The 19,588-nt window shown below is 36.3% G+C and overlaps 2 protein-coding genes across 8 annotated transcripts; one reads left to right on the top strand and one right to left on the bottom strand.

Annotated features, from left to right (window-relative positions):
- Positions 1-851: 851 nt before the first annotated feature.
- LOC104887260 (glycine-rich RNA-binding protein 3, mitochondrial) lies at positions 852-7,411 on the top strand. 4 transcript variants are annotated; one of them, XM_048638533.2, is made up of 6 exons: positions 852-989; positions 1,935-2,070; positions 2,242-2,310; positions 5,273-5,375; positions 5,922-6,012; positions 6,178-7,411. In XM_048638533.2, exons 2-6 carry the CDS (start codon positions 1,935-1,937, stop codon positions 6,877-6,879), a joined length of 1,101 nt encoding a protein of 366 aa, XP_048494490.1. In that variant the 5' UTR covers positions 852-989; the 3' UTR covers positions 6,880-7,411. The 4 variants fall into 4 exon arrangements, with proteins under 4 accessions (XP_048494490.1, XP_010670168.1, XP_048494492.1 ...); XM_010671866.4 differs by lacking the exon at positions 5,922-6,012 and having other exon boundaries at positions 5,269-5,375; positions 6,178-7,312; XM_048638536.2 differs by lacking the exon at positions 852-989 and having other exon boundaries at positions 5,269-5,375.
- A 1,149-nt stretch (positions 7,412-8,560) lies between these two features.
- LOC104887261 (protein RIK) lies at positions 8,561-18,960 on the bottom strand. 4 transcript variants are annotated; one of them, XM_048638531.2, is made up of 12 exons: positions 18,735-18,958; positions 17,005-17,120; positions 16,197-16,298; positions 15,959-15,993; positions 15,773-15,848; positions 14,275-14,346; positions 14,095-14,181; positions 13,545-13,638; positions 13,273-13,390; positions 12,440-12,947; positions 9,683-9,947; positions 8,561-9,086 (listed from the first exon to the last, which is right to left on the bottom strand). In XM_048638531.2, the coding sequence occupies exons 1-12, from the start codon at positions 18,766-18,768 to the stop codon at positions 8,965-8,967; spliced, it is 1,629 nt and encodes a 542-aa protein (XP_048494488.1). In that variant the 5' UTR covers positions 18,769-18,958; the 3' UTR covers positions 8,561-8,964. The 4 variants fall into 4 exon arrangements, with proteins under 4 accessions (XP_048494488.1, XP_010670170.1, XP_019103525.1 ...); XM_010671868.4 differs by having other exon boundaries at positions 17,005-17,230; positions 18,735-18,957; XM_019247980.3 differs by lacking the exon at positions 8,561-9,086 and having other exon boundaries at positions 9,715-10,680; positions 17,005-17,230; positions 18,735-18,960.
- Between the last annotated feature and the right edge of the window lie 628 nt (positions 18,961-19,588).

The following is a 19,588-nucleotide window of genomic DNA, read 5'->3' as shown; positions in this document are numbered from 1 at the left end:
GACTACATTAGTTAGGAGGATTAGTTATTTTATTTTTGTTAGGTACGCGACACGCCTTTCATGGTACCAAAGTTACATTTTGGTACCACCAAATGACTCTATTTTGGTATCACTTTGACTTAGCTTTAGTATCAAAAAAATTGTGATGATATTATATTGGTATCTCACTATGAGTTACCAATAGAGGTAGGCATGGGCCGGGTCGGGCCTGTTCACGGGCTCGGGCCGGGCCCATGCCCATGAGTGGCGGGCCGTGCCGTGTCGGGCTTGAAATTTTAAAAATTTGTCCACGGCCCAGGCCCACAGGCCCGCGGGTTGGGCTCGTGCTTCCCGCGGGCCGGCCCATGTTTTATGTTGTATTTTTGTATTTTTGACAGTTTTAGGGTAAAAACAAAGAAAAGGAGCATTCGGCCCGCGGGTCGGCCCACGCGGGCTCGTGCCGGTGCGGGCCGGAAATAAAATTTCTTGACCGTGACAGGCCCGCGGCCCACGTAGCGGACAACGGGCCGGGCCAGGGCTCGAGCAGGCTCGTGCCGGGCCGGCCCGGCCCATGCCCACCTCTATTACCAACACTTTCTCAACAAGAAGGGGAAGGCAATGTTTGGAAGATGGCCATGTGAACCATATGTGATCGTTGTACCTATTGTAGTAGGTAATGACCTACAAGGACTGTTTTTTTAAAATATGTCAAAGTTTATCCTGTTATGAGAATATCAAAAGTTGAGACTTTTTAGGACAGGACGCCTGTAATTGACTCTGTTCTTGTCAATTTTTCCAAAAAAAAAATTAACTCTAACTTGTGCCTTTTATTACCATATTGCCCCTCAATTTGCAAAAACAAGCGAATGAATTCTTGTTAATAAACTTTCTCCTCACTCTCTCCCCCTGCCTAAACTTCCTCCAGAGAAACTCCCCCTTAAACCCTTCTCCTCCATAAACCCTTCTCCTCCTTGCTCGCTTGGGTTTCCTCCTCTGTGCCGCATAAAAAGGTATGCCACCTTCTTCCTTTACTCCCTTTGTCGTCTGTGCTAAAATCTACTATATTCTTTAATACCTTATTTTCATTTTACTAGTCTTTAGTTCAGCTTTTTGTTTGTTTGGTTTTTTTATGCTTTTGGGAGATTGAAATTATCATAATTAGATAATAACGAAGGTGAGAAATGTATGTCTAAAAGCTTCCTAATTAAATTGACAAGAGATTATAAACTTGTTAATCCCACGTGAAGATCTCAAGATATTTTGGGTTCATGTCGTAGTAATTATCGTTCCATTTTCTTTTAGCTCTGCGAAAGAGAAAGAATGTCTGTAAGAAACTAATAGTTAGTTTTAAATTTCAGTGAAATCTTTTCAGATTTGCGCTTCTCTTTTTGAATGGGAAGTGGCTGCTTCATTGGTGATTATTCAATCTTTTTATCAATCTCTTTTCTGGATGTCGTATCACTAGTGCATACTTCCTCCGTTTTTTATTAGATGTTACATTTTTTAAATCACAGACTCCTAGGTAATTTTTGGACAGGAGAGAGATAGAGAGAAGTTATTACCCAAAATAAAAGTGTAACATCTAATTTAAAACTTCTTAAAATAGAAAGTGTAACATCTAAAAAAAACGGAGAAAGTATAAGATTTTCAATAAATTCCACTTATTAAGACTGGGTACTACTAAGCAAGGAAGAAAGTTGCCTAAAAGCCTTGAGCTTGATTTCTAATCAAGTCAAGAAGTTAAACATGGGCTTGACTTCTATGTAATTGACAGAGTTCAAATGGATTATTGAACTTTGCCCCTTCATTTGTTAAATGCAGTTTTGATCTATGTTTTCTTGTTCCTTTTTTTTTTTTTTTTGGCATCTATAATTATTCAATTTAGATTTGTTTCTTATTTTGTTTGTCAAACATACATGTAATGTGGTCTATACTCCATTAATCTTAATTGTCAGATGGCTTTCATCAACAAGATTGGACGTATACTCAAGGAAACATCACGCAAGCTGCCAAGATTTGAATCATCATTTCCCAATGCATCATTTTACCAGGCTATTAGATGTTTTTCCTCGTCTAAGCTTTTCATTGGAGGTATATAGTCTTCTATTTTCTTTATTGGAATGTTTTGAACCAATGGATTCATTTTACCAGGCCATATTACTGCTGTATTTTTCTAATGTTACCAAAATTTCCTGATCCAACCTAGCCAAGTGACTAGTTTGATTGTGACCTATATAAATAAGTTCGTACTCATTATTGCAGGTCTCTCATTTTCGACTGATGAGAATAGTTTGAGAGAAGCTTTCTTGCCTTATGGGGATGTTGTTGAAGGTGCTGTTATTTCCCACTTTCTATGATTGTTTCCTCTACTGAAATCTTGTTGTCTTTAATAGATTGAAAGGTGGTTTGTGTTGACTTCGAGGTGAAAATGATATGTGTCTCATGTCAACACTTGAAATGGATGCATCAATTCTCTTATCATGAGCTTATATTACTTACAAATGTGTGGTAAGACAAAGCTCTGATAGCTTAGGACATATAACAAATCACACATCCATGACCTGTAGATTCTTAGTATCATAGTAGATGGGGATTTCTATTAAGCAAAGAGGCAGTGTAGACTGGACTATAGCTTTTTCTTCAATATGCATAAGACAACATACAATTCCACTCAGTAAACCTTGCTAGGAGAAAACTAACCTTGCCAACTATTAAGGCATGTATAACCTACTTGCAAAAGGCTATGAGGATCAGAGTTTCTCGAAAAACCACCTCCAGATAAGGGTTCTTGGGAACTTCATCGTATACTTGTCTTTATCCAATTAAAATTTGAAGCATAAGCCTCTCCCAAAACAGAAAAAGTTGTTACTCCTTTCATTCCTAAATCATGAACCAGCCCTTAACTAATAGGTCACTTTCTAGATTTAGGTAGCTTTAAGATTTTTCCTATATTATCTTTCATGTTAACCTTAATTCAACCATTTCCAAGTAAGGATTACCCTGTGACACGAAGAATGTGCAATGTCTTATAAAGTAATTGATACTTAGGGTAATCTGTCTCAAATTTTGAAAGATGAACTTTAATTTTACTTTCAGTGTAAACTATTATTAAGGATGGAGAGAGTAATAAGCATCAAATTCAGGTTTCATAGATCAATGTGGTTTTGATTGATTTATATATGTGTGGATTGAATTGTTGCAATTCTAAGATCTTTATCCAATTATTTCCTTGATACAAATGTCATTGTGCAATAAAAGAAGATAAGGAGGTATTAGTCATTTAAGGCTAATTAAAAGTAAAAACTTTCGTACATTGCATGGGCTAACGTATTGAACAATTGTTGCGTGCATTATGGTTGATTTGAAGGCTTACTTGGTCCTCATGTAAATCAATGCATTGCAACAACAAGAGGCAAACAAGTTGTGTTGAGTTTGTTACAAAAATACGGTATCTGACATGTTTTATATATGTTTAGGAGGCAAGTTTACTTGATTTCCAAGTTGTTTTCATCTACTTTGGGTAGGGCCGTAGGATCCGAGTGCGAACACAAGCTGTTGTTTAGTTTTACTTGGTTTAGGAATTCTTTCCAAAACTGTATTAGCGAGGACGGTAACATGATACTAAAGAATACAAAGTAATAATGATCAAAATGAGGTGGAGGGAACATCTTAAGTATATCGGCATATCTGCCTCTCAAGTATATAACGGTTGGAGCAAGTAAAGGCATGGTTGGTATTGTATTTTGTTTTCAATTTTTTAATCTTTTCCGAATAACTAATTGAATACTGAAAGCAAAAATATGGAAATTAGAAACACTATTTGTAGTTTCGCTGCCAACTTTTAAAATAAATATGATTAGAACCTTGCCCCCATCGAGAAATAGAACTGACTAATCCTAAGGCAAAGGGTCGAGAAACTCAACACCACTATTCTACTATTCTTGTCTTGAACAACTTGGAGCAGGGACTTCTTTTCGCACTATTACGGATACGAAGATAATGGCGAAATTTGGATTCAATTGTCAACTGCTCCTATCGGAAATAGGATTGACTACGGATTTGAGCCATAGCACATGCTTTCACTATAACTACTTCTCACTTCATTATCACTTGAATCTTTATAACTCTTAAAACCAAAAGGTAGAAATTGACAATGATACCGAACAAATATAGCTATTATTGAAACAGAATCCAGTAGTTTTCCAGTAGTTTTGGAAGCAATTGAGTAGAGAGGAGGTTGCCTAATAAACCACCTTTGCATGCCCATACAATAAATCTGAAGAAATTTTAAACTATATGTATGTGATGACTAAAACATCCAACTTAATGAAAAAGTTGGACTTGGGACTGGATGAAGTATGTACTTTACCTTTGTTTCCCTATGCTCTGTCAAGAACAAAACAGAAAAGCTACTCCATCACAGAATCGTCCACCTATTTTTTTGGATGTGTCATAATATAATGTCCACCTATTAATGTACTTAAAAGTGAATACCATCAATTTATTTGGCTTCATTTTGTTTCCCCCACCAAAAAGACAAAGAAAAAAAAAGAAAAGAGTAAACCAGTTGGCATATTATTTAATCAAAATCATACAATTTAAAACAAGTGGGTGAGCTTCGAGTTGGAAGCATATGGTGGAGTGCTCCGTCTTTTGGTAACACAATTTGGGATCAATTGCTTTTAGAAGGGTGGGAAGGGGGTTATGCGCTACCCAAGTCCAATTTCGTCCAAAAAAGAGCAACATATCAAAGAAAACTTTTGGCATGATACTGTAAAGGAGACAAACTTAAGAGTCCTTTCTTAAAATAAAAAACATAGTCGAAGCTATGTTACTTCTACTCTTTATATTATCGTGCTCACTTGGGTCATCCACTCAAACTTTGATGAGTGTGGAATCGTCGACACGCTATTAATGTAATTATCTTGAACCAAGAATTCATTGAGATATAATGTAAAAAGTGAGGGAAACAGAAGATGAAGTTATGCAATGTATGCTTGGAAAAATGTCTTTTACATCAGAATGCTAACAAGAACCAGAAACAAGTCAATAATGTGTATATGTATCTTTATCATGTTAAATTCGTGCAGCTTTTCAGAATCAGGATTATATTTCGTGAATGTTGTGTTACACGACCTGTGTTCAATTTTAGTACAGTGTACCCATGTTTGAAAATTTTGGCTCTTATGTGTGTCACACTTGAGTGTGTACCGAGTAACATGGAGTCATTTTTGTTTCTTAGGCTGAGGATGATCTTTCAGCTTATGTGTTTGTTTATGTTTCTTGCAGCCAGGGTTATCTTTGATCGTGAGTCAGGAAGATCAAGAGGCTTCGGCTTTGTCTCCTATGCATCTGCTGAAGAGGCATCTGCTGCCATCCAGGCTTTGGATGGAAGGGTACTGACTACAATTTTCTCTCTTTCTGACTATAGACGATTATTCCTTCCGTCCCTTTGATGTTGCCCCATTCCTCTTTTTTCACTTTGTCTTTTAGCATGTGGGATAGAATATAAGTGGAGAGATAATGTGGGGACCATGTACCTAAAAAAGAAATGGGGCAATCTTTTGGGGACAAACTATATGTTGCAAAATGGGGAGATCTTTTAGAGACAGAGGGATTATGTATGAAAATATTAGCACTTATATGACTTATGCTTTGATTTGGCAATGTTGAAGCTCTCCCTCTGCGATTCACCAAAAGTAATGAATTGTTGTAAGGCGAAATAAGTAATAAATTTGGGGAAATATATGGCCATTGCGTCCTGATCCTCCTACATATTCATGTTGTAATGTAGTGTGAGGTAAGTGACAGCTATTCTTGAATAAATGGTTACATCATTTTCAATGAGGATAATTTTTTATTTTAATTGTATTAGCAAATGTTCTTAATTAATTGAATTGAGGTACTAATCCTTCCTTCATCCACCCCCAAAAAGTGGGCAGGAAGCATGAGCTGGAGCCTCTTGGAATTTATACGATGTTTGTGAACTTGGGAACTTTGGGAGTCATCAAAGAGAAATTGCTTAATAAGCTGGTATTCTCAATTAGATATTGTTTCCTGAACCTTATGTATGGGATCATCAAATTTAATTGTTGATTTGTTGTTTCACTTTTCTGTGTTGGGTGCAGATATTCTAGTCCAAAGTTTTTCGTTTCTTATGACAGTACTCATTGACCTCATGCAATTTAATATTTCCAGGACCTTCATGGCAGATTTCTTAAAGTAGATTATGCTGCAGACCAGAGACGTACCAGTCAAGGTCCGAGTTTTTCTGGTGCTGCTGGCTATGGTGACAGCTTTAGAGGAAATGATGGGTATGGAACTATTAGCAATCAATCTGGTATCAGTGGAAATGGTGGTAATTATAATTCATATGGTAACACAGGGTACGGAAACACTGGAAACTACAGTAATAGCAACTACAGCAGCGCTAGTGCTGGCAACTATGAGGGCTCTTCTGCCAATATAAATGGCAGGGCTACTTACACAGCAGAAGGTGTGCCGAGTATTCATCCTGGTGGTAACTTTAGTATGCGAGATGTTTCAAATGGAGCTAGTGGGCACTATTTACCTAATGATGTACGTGACGACTTCAAAGGCAATCCCGAGGGTGGTTATGGGGTTGCTGCTGCATTTGGTGGAAGTTCTGGAAATGGTAGTCCTGAATTCACTGGAAACTTTAGCAGTAACGGTTATAGCAATGGTAATGTTGATAGCTACAATGCTAATTATGGTGGGGCTAATAGCTTCAACAACAGGGCACAGTATAACACTGTGAGAGAAGACAATGATTATTGGAGGGGTCATAACCTGAACTCCGATAATAAACTAAATGATCAGGATGAGACCACGAGAAGCTACATGAATGACAATGGCTATACCAATGCAAGGTTTGGTTGATCATTGGAAGTAATAAGCACAGGCTCAATACCAGACAAGAGACACGAGGGTGAATCATGAATCGCAAATCAGAGAAAATTTGGTGATATATGGTTGGGAAATACAGCGGGATGATAAAAGTTATGCGATAATCCATCATGAGGAACTTCTGTCGTCCTTTTCCGTTCTTGGCTGCTCTCTTAATTGATTATCTATGGAGATTTGAGTATCACTATGTTTGGCGAATGGTAACCTTCTCAAAAGACTCACCATCTAGAGTGCTAATTAATCATTTTGCCTCCAATTCTTGCTATTTTTGTAACAATCTACAGTTATTAGCATTTGCCCACTTGCAGCAAGAACTTAAGCTATGTTTCTCTATTGATTTAAATTTTTGTCCTAGTAGTTTTCAATTGAAGTTCTTATTAATAATATGAGCTTAAATATGATAGAATATATTGTTATCTTTGACGAGATGATAAGCTGCATTTCTGTGAAGTGTATGCTTTTCTTCTACAAAAGATGCTTATAGAAGAATTGATTTAACATGTCAGTGAATTTCTGCTAGAGAATGTACAGGTGCAGTAAGTTCCTAAAGTGAAATAAGCTTTGTTTTCCTTACATGAAATAAGATCCAACTGATCTGATTTTTTTCGGCATTTCTTGTATGCCTCCTTTTGACACTTGTTTTAAAGATCTCACTCTTGTGAGTCCAATTGCCATTTCCGGATACATCGCAAATACAGTATTAAAAATGTAATTATGTACGATTTATTTTTATGTTAAGTAAATAATACTTCCTTTGTTTCATATTACTCTCTACACTTCTCAATTCACGGATTTCTAACAATTTTTGGAGAAGAGAGAGGTAGAGAGGAAAAAGATAAGGGACTCATGGAGAGAGATGGAGATTGCCCAAAAAAGAAATGTAGCAAGTAATGTCAAACTTCCCACAATAAAAAGTGTAGCGAGTATTATGCAACGGATGAAGTAATAAATTGTCCTCTTTCCTATCTCATTCTCCTAAATAGGAGCACTTATATGAGGGAATAGTATCCCATAACAGTCTTTTCATGATCTATGACATACTCCTTACTATTATAACTTTTACGGAGAATTCTAAAAAGAAACTAGGAATTCTAAAAACAAAGCAAGAGAAACAAACTTTAGAAAAAACTAGAAATTCTAAAAACAGAGTAAGAGATATAAACATTTGTGTGTTACAACAGAGCTTAAACAAAGATATCGTCCCTCACGTCAGATTAAAACAGGAGAGTGCTGCTCCACTCTCCTCAAACCTTACCATATTCGGAAACAAAACATGCTAATCTTGTTTGTTTTTATTTTAATGTTTGTAATTATCAAAGTCTTAGTCTAATCAAGCGATCCACAACTCTAGCAACTGTTGATAACAGAGATGCAACAAACCCTAGTATGTCCATAAGTTGTATTTCGAGTTCTATTAATGCACGTTTTTGCAAGGTTAAAAAAAATAGTTACAAATTTTGAGTTTTTCTCAAGTCTCTTTACTAGTGTTTGGTATGAAAGGGGTTGGAGATATCTTTTGAACAGCAAGGGGAAAGAAAAAGATTGGACATATGATTGTCAAACTCCTCTAATTATGACGGTGTTATCCTATTATTATAGTGCGACCTATTCATTCGGTTTCCAACAATGCAGATATCTGGTACTCTGGAAGCAATTGGTGCAAGAAGCTAGCTGAACTTCTCAATAAAATTGTGACAAATTACAACTTGCAGATTTACCACTCCTAAAATGCATAAATGATGAAAGGAGAAGAAATTTCCACTGCTATTTCACAAACACCGAAACTAATTAGTACAACGAACAATAATATACACTTGAACTAGCAGATTATAGCGAAACCTTCCCAACTCTGAAAACCACAAACCGTGGTTTAAGACCATCAGCAATGCTCTATTAAACTGACTATGATCACTCATGTCATGTACAGCGAGAGCCCAATCTCTGCTAATTGTGTTACCAGAGCTTTTGTCTGGTTCGCACAGGCTGGATTCAGTTTCAATGAATTCTCTTCTGAAAAGTTGATATCATTCAGTTTCTTTGCATCAGACATCAATCATTTCACACTGCCCAGAACGGTTTCGAGGAGGTTACTCGATTGGTGCCACTTGTACATGATTCGTTCTCACTTTCCTCAGCATCATCGTCATCGTCCCCATATTCCATTAGCTTGACCAAAGTATCTGAAACCACAAAAAAAAGCCTTGAAATATCCATTTAACATAAAATTTGATAATAATTATTCAACATACAGAATTAGCAGCTCAATAAGCTACACACACAAAGTTCAATAATCTTATGGCAACCTGCTAATTAACAGAAATGGAAGGTTGCTATCTTTTTTTTTTTTGGGCTCTTCTACATTATACCTTTGTGTTTTTTTTAGTTTCTACGTTGTATCCCCAACCTTTTCAAAATTCCACACGGTAGCCTTAAACTTACTTTTTTTTTATGCACAGTCAACAACTATGCATCATTAATTTCATTCATATTTTGTAATTTAGTGGAACTAATTTAACTTATACATAGTTTAACTTTTGGAGGAAATATTTATAACTTAATTAGTTCCACTAAATTACAAAATATAAACGAAATCAATGACCCACAGTTGTTTGCATGGATTCCACGTCAAAAAAGGTAAGTTTTAAGGATACTGTGTGGAATTCTTAAAAGGTTGGAGTATAACATAGAAATTGAAGAAACACAAAGAGCATAACGCAGAAAAACCTTTCTTTATAGAGTGGTAATTCATAAAAAAGCAATGAAGTTCTGCAGCTACCTGGCACAGTGAGAAAACTTAATCTGTTTGAACTGTCGTCAGAGACTGATGAATCAAACTTAGGTGGAGGTGGTGCTGGATGCATGCTCTTCGGTGGATGAGGCGGCAGCGGCCCTTTTCTTGAGTCCAGGGAAGGCGTTGAGGAAACACTCCTTGGAGGAGGAGGAGGCAGCAGGCTTTTCAAAGAGGGTGGTGGGAGTGTTGTGTCGTATTTATTCTTCTCCATACTCGATAGACATTTACATGAGTCTTGTAGATCTAATTCCTGTAACAAGTTCATAAATACAATAGATATAATGTTCATGAGAATACAAAGGTAGAAATGCTATATCCAGCTATATTCATTAAATGAAAGACGTCATCTCCCTTTAAAACTTCCTCCTTGCTTCACTTTTTGGCTTGAAGGAACAACATTGTAACTTTAATGCCAGCAAATGAAAGCTTGAGCTTGCAAGAGATAGAACAGAGGTAATATTGTTAATCAGAGGCAAACGAGGCAGGGAGAGAAATAAATCAGCAGAGAGATCTGTAATACGCAGTTCATATTTTAAACGACGGCAAGGCAACTATCTATTAAATAATAGCAAAGTGTGATCAAGATAAAGATCCTCAAAAATCTATTCATCTCTTAGAAAGCTACTCTGTACGAAACGCAGGAGGGAAGAAACGAAGAAAAACTTGGGAAGCTGGAGGGCACAATTGCGAACTGTATGCTGGCAAATATTTTGTTGCTGCTACCAAAAGGAGGTTCCTAAAGATGCTAGATAGAATGTGAGATATCAGACTACACAAATAGCATCTAGAAGGGTGAAGATAAAGAAACAACATATTTAGCAAATTCAACAACCAGAAAGACTAATCCAATAGACAATCAGGAACTGAAGCACTCAAAAGTCCACATGAGGATGTCCCCCAACTGAGCTGCAAACCCTGTGAAAACATTCCAATAGAGAGGTCCAATATCAGCCTGTTAACTTCATAGAGGTCAGAGAAAATACCTGGAATAATCAGTAGAAACAGTTAGCATTTATGGGACAGATATACCTTATCTAAAATATAAAGGAAGAAGTGAAAGAGAGGTATAATGGACAAAACATGCATATCATCGAATACCAAAACAAATGAATAATTACTCCCTCTGTTAAACCTTGGCTGCCATAATTGACAAACATGCATATAATCTCTATTATATAAGGCAACACATGGGGGACACCAAAATATAGAAAAAAGAATAAAAGAAAAAAAAAATAGGGAGATAACTAAATGTTTCATTTGAATGAAAAAAGGGGGGGAAAGTAGGACATTTAAACTAACCATCGATTTTTTGAGAAAACAAAATTTAAAGACAATTTTTCTATACTCAATTAATTTTATTTTCTACAATTCATATGCTATCACACATTATCGCACGCATTGCGTGCATGTAAGGCTAGTAAGTACCAAAATGACCACTAGTACATGACCAAAGATGCAATTACTGTACAGAGTGGCAATAAAAATTCAATTTCAAACATCCCAAACTGAAGGCAGAACCGTCGACGTAAAACAAAAAGAGGTGCACAGAAATAACCATTTAGTAGGACATAGACTCACGCATCATATACGAGTTGATCATGACTAACTCATTATACAGAAGACTATCCTGAACAGAAAAAACTGAAAACATTCCATTCTTAGTGAAAATGACAATTGATAATACTCAATCAAGAAGGCTACATCTAATTTCTAGAATTAATGCAGTTTGCTAATGGGAAGATCTAGTTTGGTCTGGTTTATTCTGGTCTAATCTGATTTAAACTGGTCTAGTGTGGTGTCATCTGATTCGAAGATAAACAAGTTCTTGAAATAAGGTAAACAGAATAGCATACTCAGATAATGTCCCATCCATTCATAACAGAACGCATTTAAATCCCCACAAAGTAAAACAGCATAAACCGAAAGAGAAAGAAATAATAGACAAAAGAAAAGGCAAAATGTTATTTCATAAAGAAAATTCACTACCCCCATTGGAAAGGGGAATATAAATTTCTGTTACATTATCGTCTAAGAAAGAGAAAGCTTCACATAAAAATTGCCAGCTCTCCAAAAATAACAGATATGTTAAAGGTCCCTCGATATGTCACATTGTTCTGCTCAACTGTCTGCATTGGAAGTGGAACCTAATTAAGACAAACTCATACTTTTCCTTCTCATTAAAGCAGTGGCAGTTAAACCGGAAACTTTATAAGAAGCGATAATTCTTCACCGATCTCCACTCAGAGGAGCATCAACTCTGATATTTCAGGGGCATGGACAAGGTAAAACAATCCAACTCTTCAATTTCCTCTCTAAATTCAACTCTCTCTTCAATTTCACATGATGCACAAGACAGACAAATCATGCCTTGAGGCTCTGTTTTATTGGAAATGTTCTATTCCCCCCTTATTTTGTTACTTTATGGTAAAATGCAAGTAGGGTATGGAATGATGTGCTCCTGCTTTCTTCTCAATGTTGGCGTCGCGGGGGGGGGGGGGGGGGGGGGGGGGGATTTCCACTTATAAAAAGAGGGAAAGTTTATAGTCTTCTTTTCCTGGACAACTGAAATTGTAATTGAGTCACTTTTACCCACTATCTTTTGGAAAAAGGTTTTGGTCCTCAGCCCATGCAAAAAATCCATAAAGATACCCAATCAATTATTTTTCAGTGGAAATTCTTTACTTATGAACATTCCAGTGGGTAATAGTTTTCAGTCAAGCTGAACGAACAAAATATAGGTACCTGTTGGGATACTGCAACTCCCTTGAAGGCCGCAGGTGACTCTTGGAATTTCCGCTTCAGTGGAGGCCTCTTCTCTGATTCTGATGATTTTTTGGGCATCACCATTGTAGCCGACGTTGCAGAAGCAACTGTTGAAGAGACTGGACCTGATTGTCTAAGAGCTAATGCAACTTGCTGCAGAGGTGTAGCCTGTGGATATATTCCAGCATATGCACTGTAGCTAGTACAGGCACTCAATGGTGACTGGGAATAGGGAATCCCGTTTGTCTGGGGGTGACCAGAAGAAAGCAGTGCTCCAGGCTGCATTACCTGCCCATAAGGAAAAGCAGCTGGGACCACTGGGGCTACAGCTGAAGGGACAGGTAAACCTGGCATAGAAGCTGAAGCTGAGCAAGCAATGCTTGCCGAAGAACTCAAGGTGGAATGAACTTCTGCCCCTGAACTTTGAACACCAACCAACAATTGCTGTGGGGGTGGAACAGCACTGTAAAATTTACATGATGCGGCCCTGTAACATGTAGCTGTACTTTAAACGATGTATAACACTAATTATAATTCATGATGAGTGGATTCAACATGAGCAGAGTCCACAAACAAATGGATCACGCTGATAACAAGTCAAAATGATCGGTCCAATACAACCATAAAGAATAAGCAAACAGACATTAGATCAAGATAAAGGGGCAAGTTCTCATGTCCATGATGCTGAATCATTCAGAAAATGCACATTGAAATTCAAATGCTAAGAAAGTAGCTTTTCTAGTATTTGTGTAGCTAATCAACATTAGTCTTACTCAAAACCATATCAAAAATGAAGTTATAAATTAAACTACCTGCTAGCACCACACTCTCGACTGATTGTATCCAAAAGATTTTCTGCCAAAAGTTTTGCATCTTCAAGGCTCTTTTGATTGTTACTTGACAACCATAAATGTAGAGGCTGCTGTCCCTCTAGGAGCATGAAAAGATTACAAAGTGAGATTCGCATAACAACAAAATAAAAAACTACTGAAAAGTCAGATTGGAAAGAAAACTGACTCTAACAGTATAAAAAGAGAGCAAATGACCGGTTAAAAAAAGTATAAACAGGATGGAGAAAGAACACCTTCACCCTGAGTGTTTGCAAGATACCCTGAACCACGTCCACGTAGTACAACCATTGCTCCTGTTTCATTTATAATGTGATTTATATACTGGTCCTGCAAATCAACAAAACCAACCACCACCAACAGAAAAAGCAATCTCTCCCATTGAATGGAGACGTCAGGGAAAGCTCGGACATTAGAAACTCCACATTAATCATGATTAAGAAAATATTTAAAATGTAATTTATTCATTAAAACTTTCAGAAAAGAGGAAAGAATTTGTAAATGAAAGCTACGAGATATCATCAAAAATATGGCTGATGAAACATATATCTCTTTATCTGTCGCCTGGATAGTGATAGAGGTATCATTACAGATAGTTTCTCAATTTAGCATAGAGTTGCAAAAAAGCAGAAAGCACAAGATTCTCCTACTTTTTGATAGGTGATGTCTGCTAATTAATGTCCAATGAAGGAAAAAGTAAATTGGACATTCTTATCGTATTTCTTTCTTATCGTGTAATTTGAAATGGATTTGAGCAGGCAGACATATACTGTGAAAATGACTCACATTTGGGCCACGTATCCTTGCAGCAACATTTGGTGATAAATCCGCATCAAAGCCCAGATATACACATGTGCTCAGTGGCTGAGAAACCTGATTACATTGTAATAAACACAAACTTAGCTTTGGGGTAGTGTTAATTACAAATTTGACATTCTGGAAGTGTTTATGCACAAGTTTTTGAACCTGTTTCAGTATGTCCTCAACCATGGCAGCTGCACGATCTACTGCAAGGATCCGTTCTGCTGTCTCTTTTAACTGCATGAAATTGCCTACTTAATACTGGGATAATAAAAAAATTTCAAGCCAAGAATAAAACTCACCTTTTATTATTAACACCAATCATCCCCTCCTCTCTCCCTAAAAAACCTAACTCCTTTTCCAACCGCAAGGGGCTGCCATCATCATCTTTGATGATGGTAAGCCGCAAATCCTTCTTTAAAACCTTTGCTTTATTGTTTAGTTTTTAGTGATCCTCCTTTTTCTCTCTTTATGAGAGTTTTCTTCCCAATTTTTGGGTTCGTTCTCTCCTTTAGTGAGAGTTTGGAGTATGACTTTCTTCTCTTCCCTTGTGGAAGATTAGAATTTGGTAATTGCAATTTGCTTGGAAGATAATTTCTTTTAATGTTCGTCTTGCGAGGAATGAAGATCTAGGGTTTCATTATCAATGTAAGTATCTAGAGGACCACATAAGTATTTTCATCCAAACGACCATGCATCAGTGGACCTTAAGCCGAATTAGTGCTAACTCACATATTGTATTGCTTCCGATGAAGTTTTTTTTCTTAAGGCTAATGGTGGTCGAAGCTGTGATGTAATGAGTTCTAAGGTGTTATGTATTTGTGTTGGATTTTTAAATTTATTTGGAAATGTTTGTAAGTACCATATGCTTTCTATTATCTACGAAATCCTATTTTTGTCAAAAAAAAAGATAAAAAACTTTCAAGCCGGAGGCACTCTTTCAAACCCAACCCACCCCAGGTCCTCTAATTACAGATTCCAATTGTGATAGACAATGCATGAAAGCGTTGCACATGCATGTATCTTAAAATGCACAAACAGATGAAACTACACCACTGAACTCCAAAGATATAAGTCAGAATGCTAAAGCTTAATCAAATTACAAAAGAGAAATTTGTCGATTATCAAAGGTTAGAAGATATGTGCATCAACTGTATAGGAATTAGTCCTTAAACAAAAAAAAAATCTGTAGTTGATAGAGAATAAAGATCAAGACACTGTATATATGAAAAGTATCCACCAGGAAATCCAGGACGTATGAAATTACAACTTGATCAATACAAAATCTGTTCTCCTTCCAGATTAGATGAATCAAATCTCAAATTTCAATTTGTGAAGAGCAAATCAAATTCTACCACGCAAAAAAAAGTATTTAGTTAATGCTCTCCCCCCCCCCCCCAAAAAAAAAAAAAAAAAAAGAAAAGAAACACATTTCTTAAATCCTTTCCTTTTTGACTCAACAATGAGACAGAAAAAAGAATACTAGATAATATATATGTCTGCAATCTATCTTTTCACATATTACTCAGTTGTAAGACGATGGAGGAAAAGCATGCAGCCATGCAGTGACAATTTCTATTTCGTCTACCCTACTTTTCGTTCCATTTTGTAATTAACCACGTTGATACAAAGAAAGGAGAGATAGCAAGTAGACTTAACCTACATGAGCACCAGCAGATATGTGAAGGTAGAGTGGTTTTTCACCATCTGGTACTGCATTGGGTGGTCGATACTTTCCCCTGGAAAATAAGTCAGCTTACACACACACTGACAAAAGACATGAAAAGGAAAAAAGAGAATATGTAAAACCAACAGTAAGGCCTCAAAGAGCCTCCGTGAACGAACTAACCTAGTTATTACGACTGCACCAGTGCACTTCTGGATCTGAAATTGTTAGCCAATCAGTGGATGAGTCTCCTCACAAAGATGTATAATTTCATTAAATGTATAAAATATTGTCCCCAGCCCGTGCTTCCATGTTGTCGCCCTTCCCGTTGGTTGGGCAGGGAATCCTTTGGAACAAAAATATAAAAACAATTCCTTCTCAAATGAGAAAGCAAATGTAATTCTAGTGTCTGGAAATTCACCTCTTCCTGTGTATGACGTTTTGTGAGCTTGTAGCGCATGGCAGGATCTGCATCGTTTATAACTATTTCTCTTGCTATAATGAGCTCCTCCTGAATCTTTGGCTATGGTGCCAAAATGAAAATAAATGAGTGCAAAGGGATCACCAGATCAAGAGTCAAGACAATCATACAATGAAGTCCCATCTATCGTCTTTTCCTTGAAACAACCAGAAGAGGTTCTTACACTAGACAAGATACTTAATAACAGTGCCATTAGGCTGAAACCATCATAAACATTAACATAAAGAAGACAAAACTGCTGGTGCTAGGTACAAACTACACAGAGACTTTGACTTAAACAATTACAGATTTTTCTAAATAGGCAACAAGGAGTTCATTTATATTAGTGAGACATTAAGGGGGTATTACATATTGTTCTGTTTTCAGGTATCTGGGTTTTTTTTAGGAGCTCTATGTCTGTATTTACTTGATCATGTCTAATTTGTAAACCTTCTCTTGGTTATTATTGCCAAAAAGAGACTTTGACTTAAACAATTACAGATTTTTTTAAATAGGCAACAAAGAGTTACATTTATATTAGTGAGACATTAAGGGGGTTTACATATTGTTCTGTTTTCAGGTATCTGGGTTTTTTTAGGAGCTCTATGTCTGTATTTCCTTGATCTTGTCTAATTTGTAAACCTTCTCTTGGTTATTATTGCCAAAAAAAATAAGACACTTTCAGATATCACTGCTATGACTAAAAGATAATGAATAAGCATTCATCTAGGACTTAAGGTAATTTTACAACAAGACAACTAAAGCCCACCTGATTCAGCTTTTGGACCACTGCAGCAGCTTGTTGCTGCACTACTGATGCCTGGATACTGACATAACCAACTTTCGTTGAACTTGTTGTAGGAGAACAAGAAGCTGAAACTGTTCCTGGAAGAGCAACACCAGGGTATCCAACAGTGTTCATAGGCAACATTCCAGATAGAACAACTCCACATGAGATTAAAGACTCATCAGGCTGATCCCACTTCCTCTTCTTTCTACAACGATAGCTAAATCATTATTCCAGTAAAAGACGGAATCATCATTCCAAAGCTAAACACAGGTGTATTGCCGCGATTTAAGAATATAGGTGTTTGAGCTAGAGCCAACTTGTCAGCACTCCCATACCCATAAGATTTGCACTTATAAACCTACATATTCTTACATAAAAACTTGATTGCAATGATAGCCACAATGTCGAATGAACAGTACCTCACTGTGTTATGTTAGGTGGGGACAGGGAAGTGGTTTTCAACGTTTGGAATGAGTAATTACGAGTGTTGCAATTTTTGCATGTGTAAATTTCAATATAGTAATAATACACATAATGGCATTAACAACGGGCTAAGGCAGCTAAGACGGCAACATAACAAGGAACCACAATGTAAATTTCAAACACATGATATGAAATGACTATTTGCATAATAGCAAGTTAAAGTCCTATAAAGAATGGCATTTAGATGATAGATTTTTCCAATTTAAAATTATCCACTCTCTCTTACCATACCTATGTTCCTCTATCTCCTTAATATAAATTTACCCTTCCTAAACTTATATTGGGCTTTGGGTCTGTACTTCTTAACAAAACTAGTTTCATAATCTTAAATAAAATCGAGAATTTTCACATCATGTGTCCAATTTTAGAGCAATGTCCAAACTTTTAAGTCATGCTGATGCTGACATATCTAGTTAACATAGATAGCAAAGACAAGAGAAATCATCTTGGAGGCAGAGCACTTCCACTAATTACATTGTTTCTTCGTCACTTGAATCCCTCTTTTCCTCCCTCTACTTTTTCCAACTATAAAAAAGGAAACTCCCCAAAATATCAAACACCCAACTTAGTGAGGAGAATATGTTTACGCCATTCTACAGGTTCATTATCTTGAAAATGTTACATAGATTTCACCGACTTGCATTTGCGTACAACACACCAATTGCAAGTCAAAATCAAGTTACAAACTCAGAAATAATCATACTTCAGAGATATCAAAGAAACTTGCAATTGTTACTGTATAGACTAAATCTGCCTTCAGAAGAACCAATAACAATGGGCATAGCTTGAAAGAATCGTCGGCTCACAATAAAATACCAACACCATGACAATCAAGAGATCTGCCTAAACTAGCACCGTTCTGAACAATATATTCAGCAAAAACAGCAATATATGATACTACAAAAGGTATATTATCACACTTATGTTTTTAATTTGAATATACTACTTTTTTTTTAAATGATCTGAATAAAAAATTATGCATAGAACAGTTCCGCAAAGCTCGACAATCGATAACAGCTTAATAGCCTTCACTCAAATACTTTGTACATACAATAATAAAATAAACTCAAACAAAAACACTAAAATAAGGAAAATCAAGGAACTATAGAAAAACATAGATAATACGAATTCTGGAAACTAGAATTGGATAAGTAAACAAAGGAAACGACGGACTAATATTATTTGGTGAAAGTAGAACAATAAGGATTTTAGTGAGAAGAAGATACCTTTGCTTGGAGATTGAAGGTTCGATTGGTGCATCACGTTGTTCGAGAGAAAATTGATGGTGTGACATTATTGTTGCTTCGCTGTGTTTCGTCGCCGGTGAAGAACAAACGATGTATTGGAGAGCGGTGGGGGGCATGTTCATCGTTTTCTCTCTCTCCAATTTGCTTTTTAGCCTTTATCTTTTCGGCTTCTTTTTCTTTCTTGCCTAATCAATTTTTTTTTTAGAAAAACAATTTTTTATTTATATATAGAAAAATTCGTCATAAACAATCTTTTAAAATATAAGTTTTTTGCGAGAAATAATTTTTTTATAAAAAATCTGGTAATATAAGTCTTTAAAAATAACTTTTCTACGAATAACAACTTTGACCCTTTTTTCGGGCGTTGACCAAGTAGTTTGCGGTTTCAACTCAACTAAACCAAACATGGCCCGTTCAAAAAAAAAAAACTAAACCAAACATGGCAAGGCACGTAATCCATATTTCTGATATTTCAACTCGATTTTCCTTCATATATTGTTGAAGTCAACATCGGAAATATTTGATCACTGTCGAAAAATAGAGAAAAACAAATTGGAACATATGAGATGCAGTTCACGTGCACTTCACATGTTTGGTTTTAACGAGTCAACGTTGAATATACTTGGTCAATGCCAGAAATTGGTCGACCTTATTCCTCGCAAAATATTTTATTCTTAAGGTCTCCTTTTGGCTGATTATTTTTAAAAGGTTGCTTGTCACAAAAAATTGTATTTAAAAGATTGCTTGTCTCAATTTTTTTCAATTTATAAGAAAAAATATAGTCATGTGGGGTTTTCTTTGATTCGTCTCAATTAGTACATTATTAATATTCA

Source organism: Beta vulgaris, chromosome 2, assembly GCF_026745355.1.
Source record: "Beta vulgaris subsp. vulgaris cultivar EL10 chromosome 2, EL10.2, whole genome shotgun sequence".
NCBI lineage: Eukaryota > Viridiplantae > Streptophyta > Magnoliopsida > Caryophyllales > Amaranthaceae > Beta > Beta vulgaris.
This window is presented reverse-complemented; position numbering and strand designations above follow the sequence as displayed.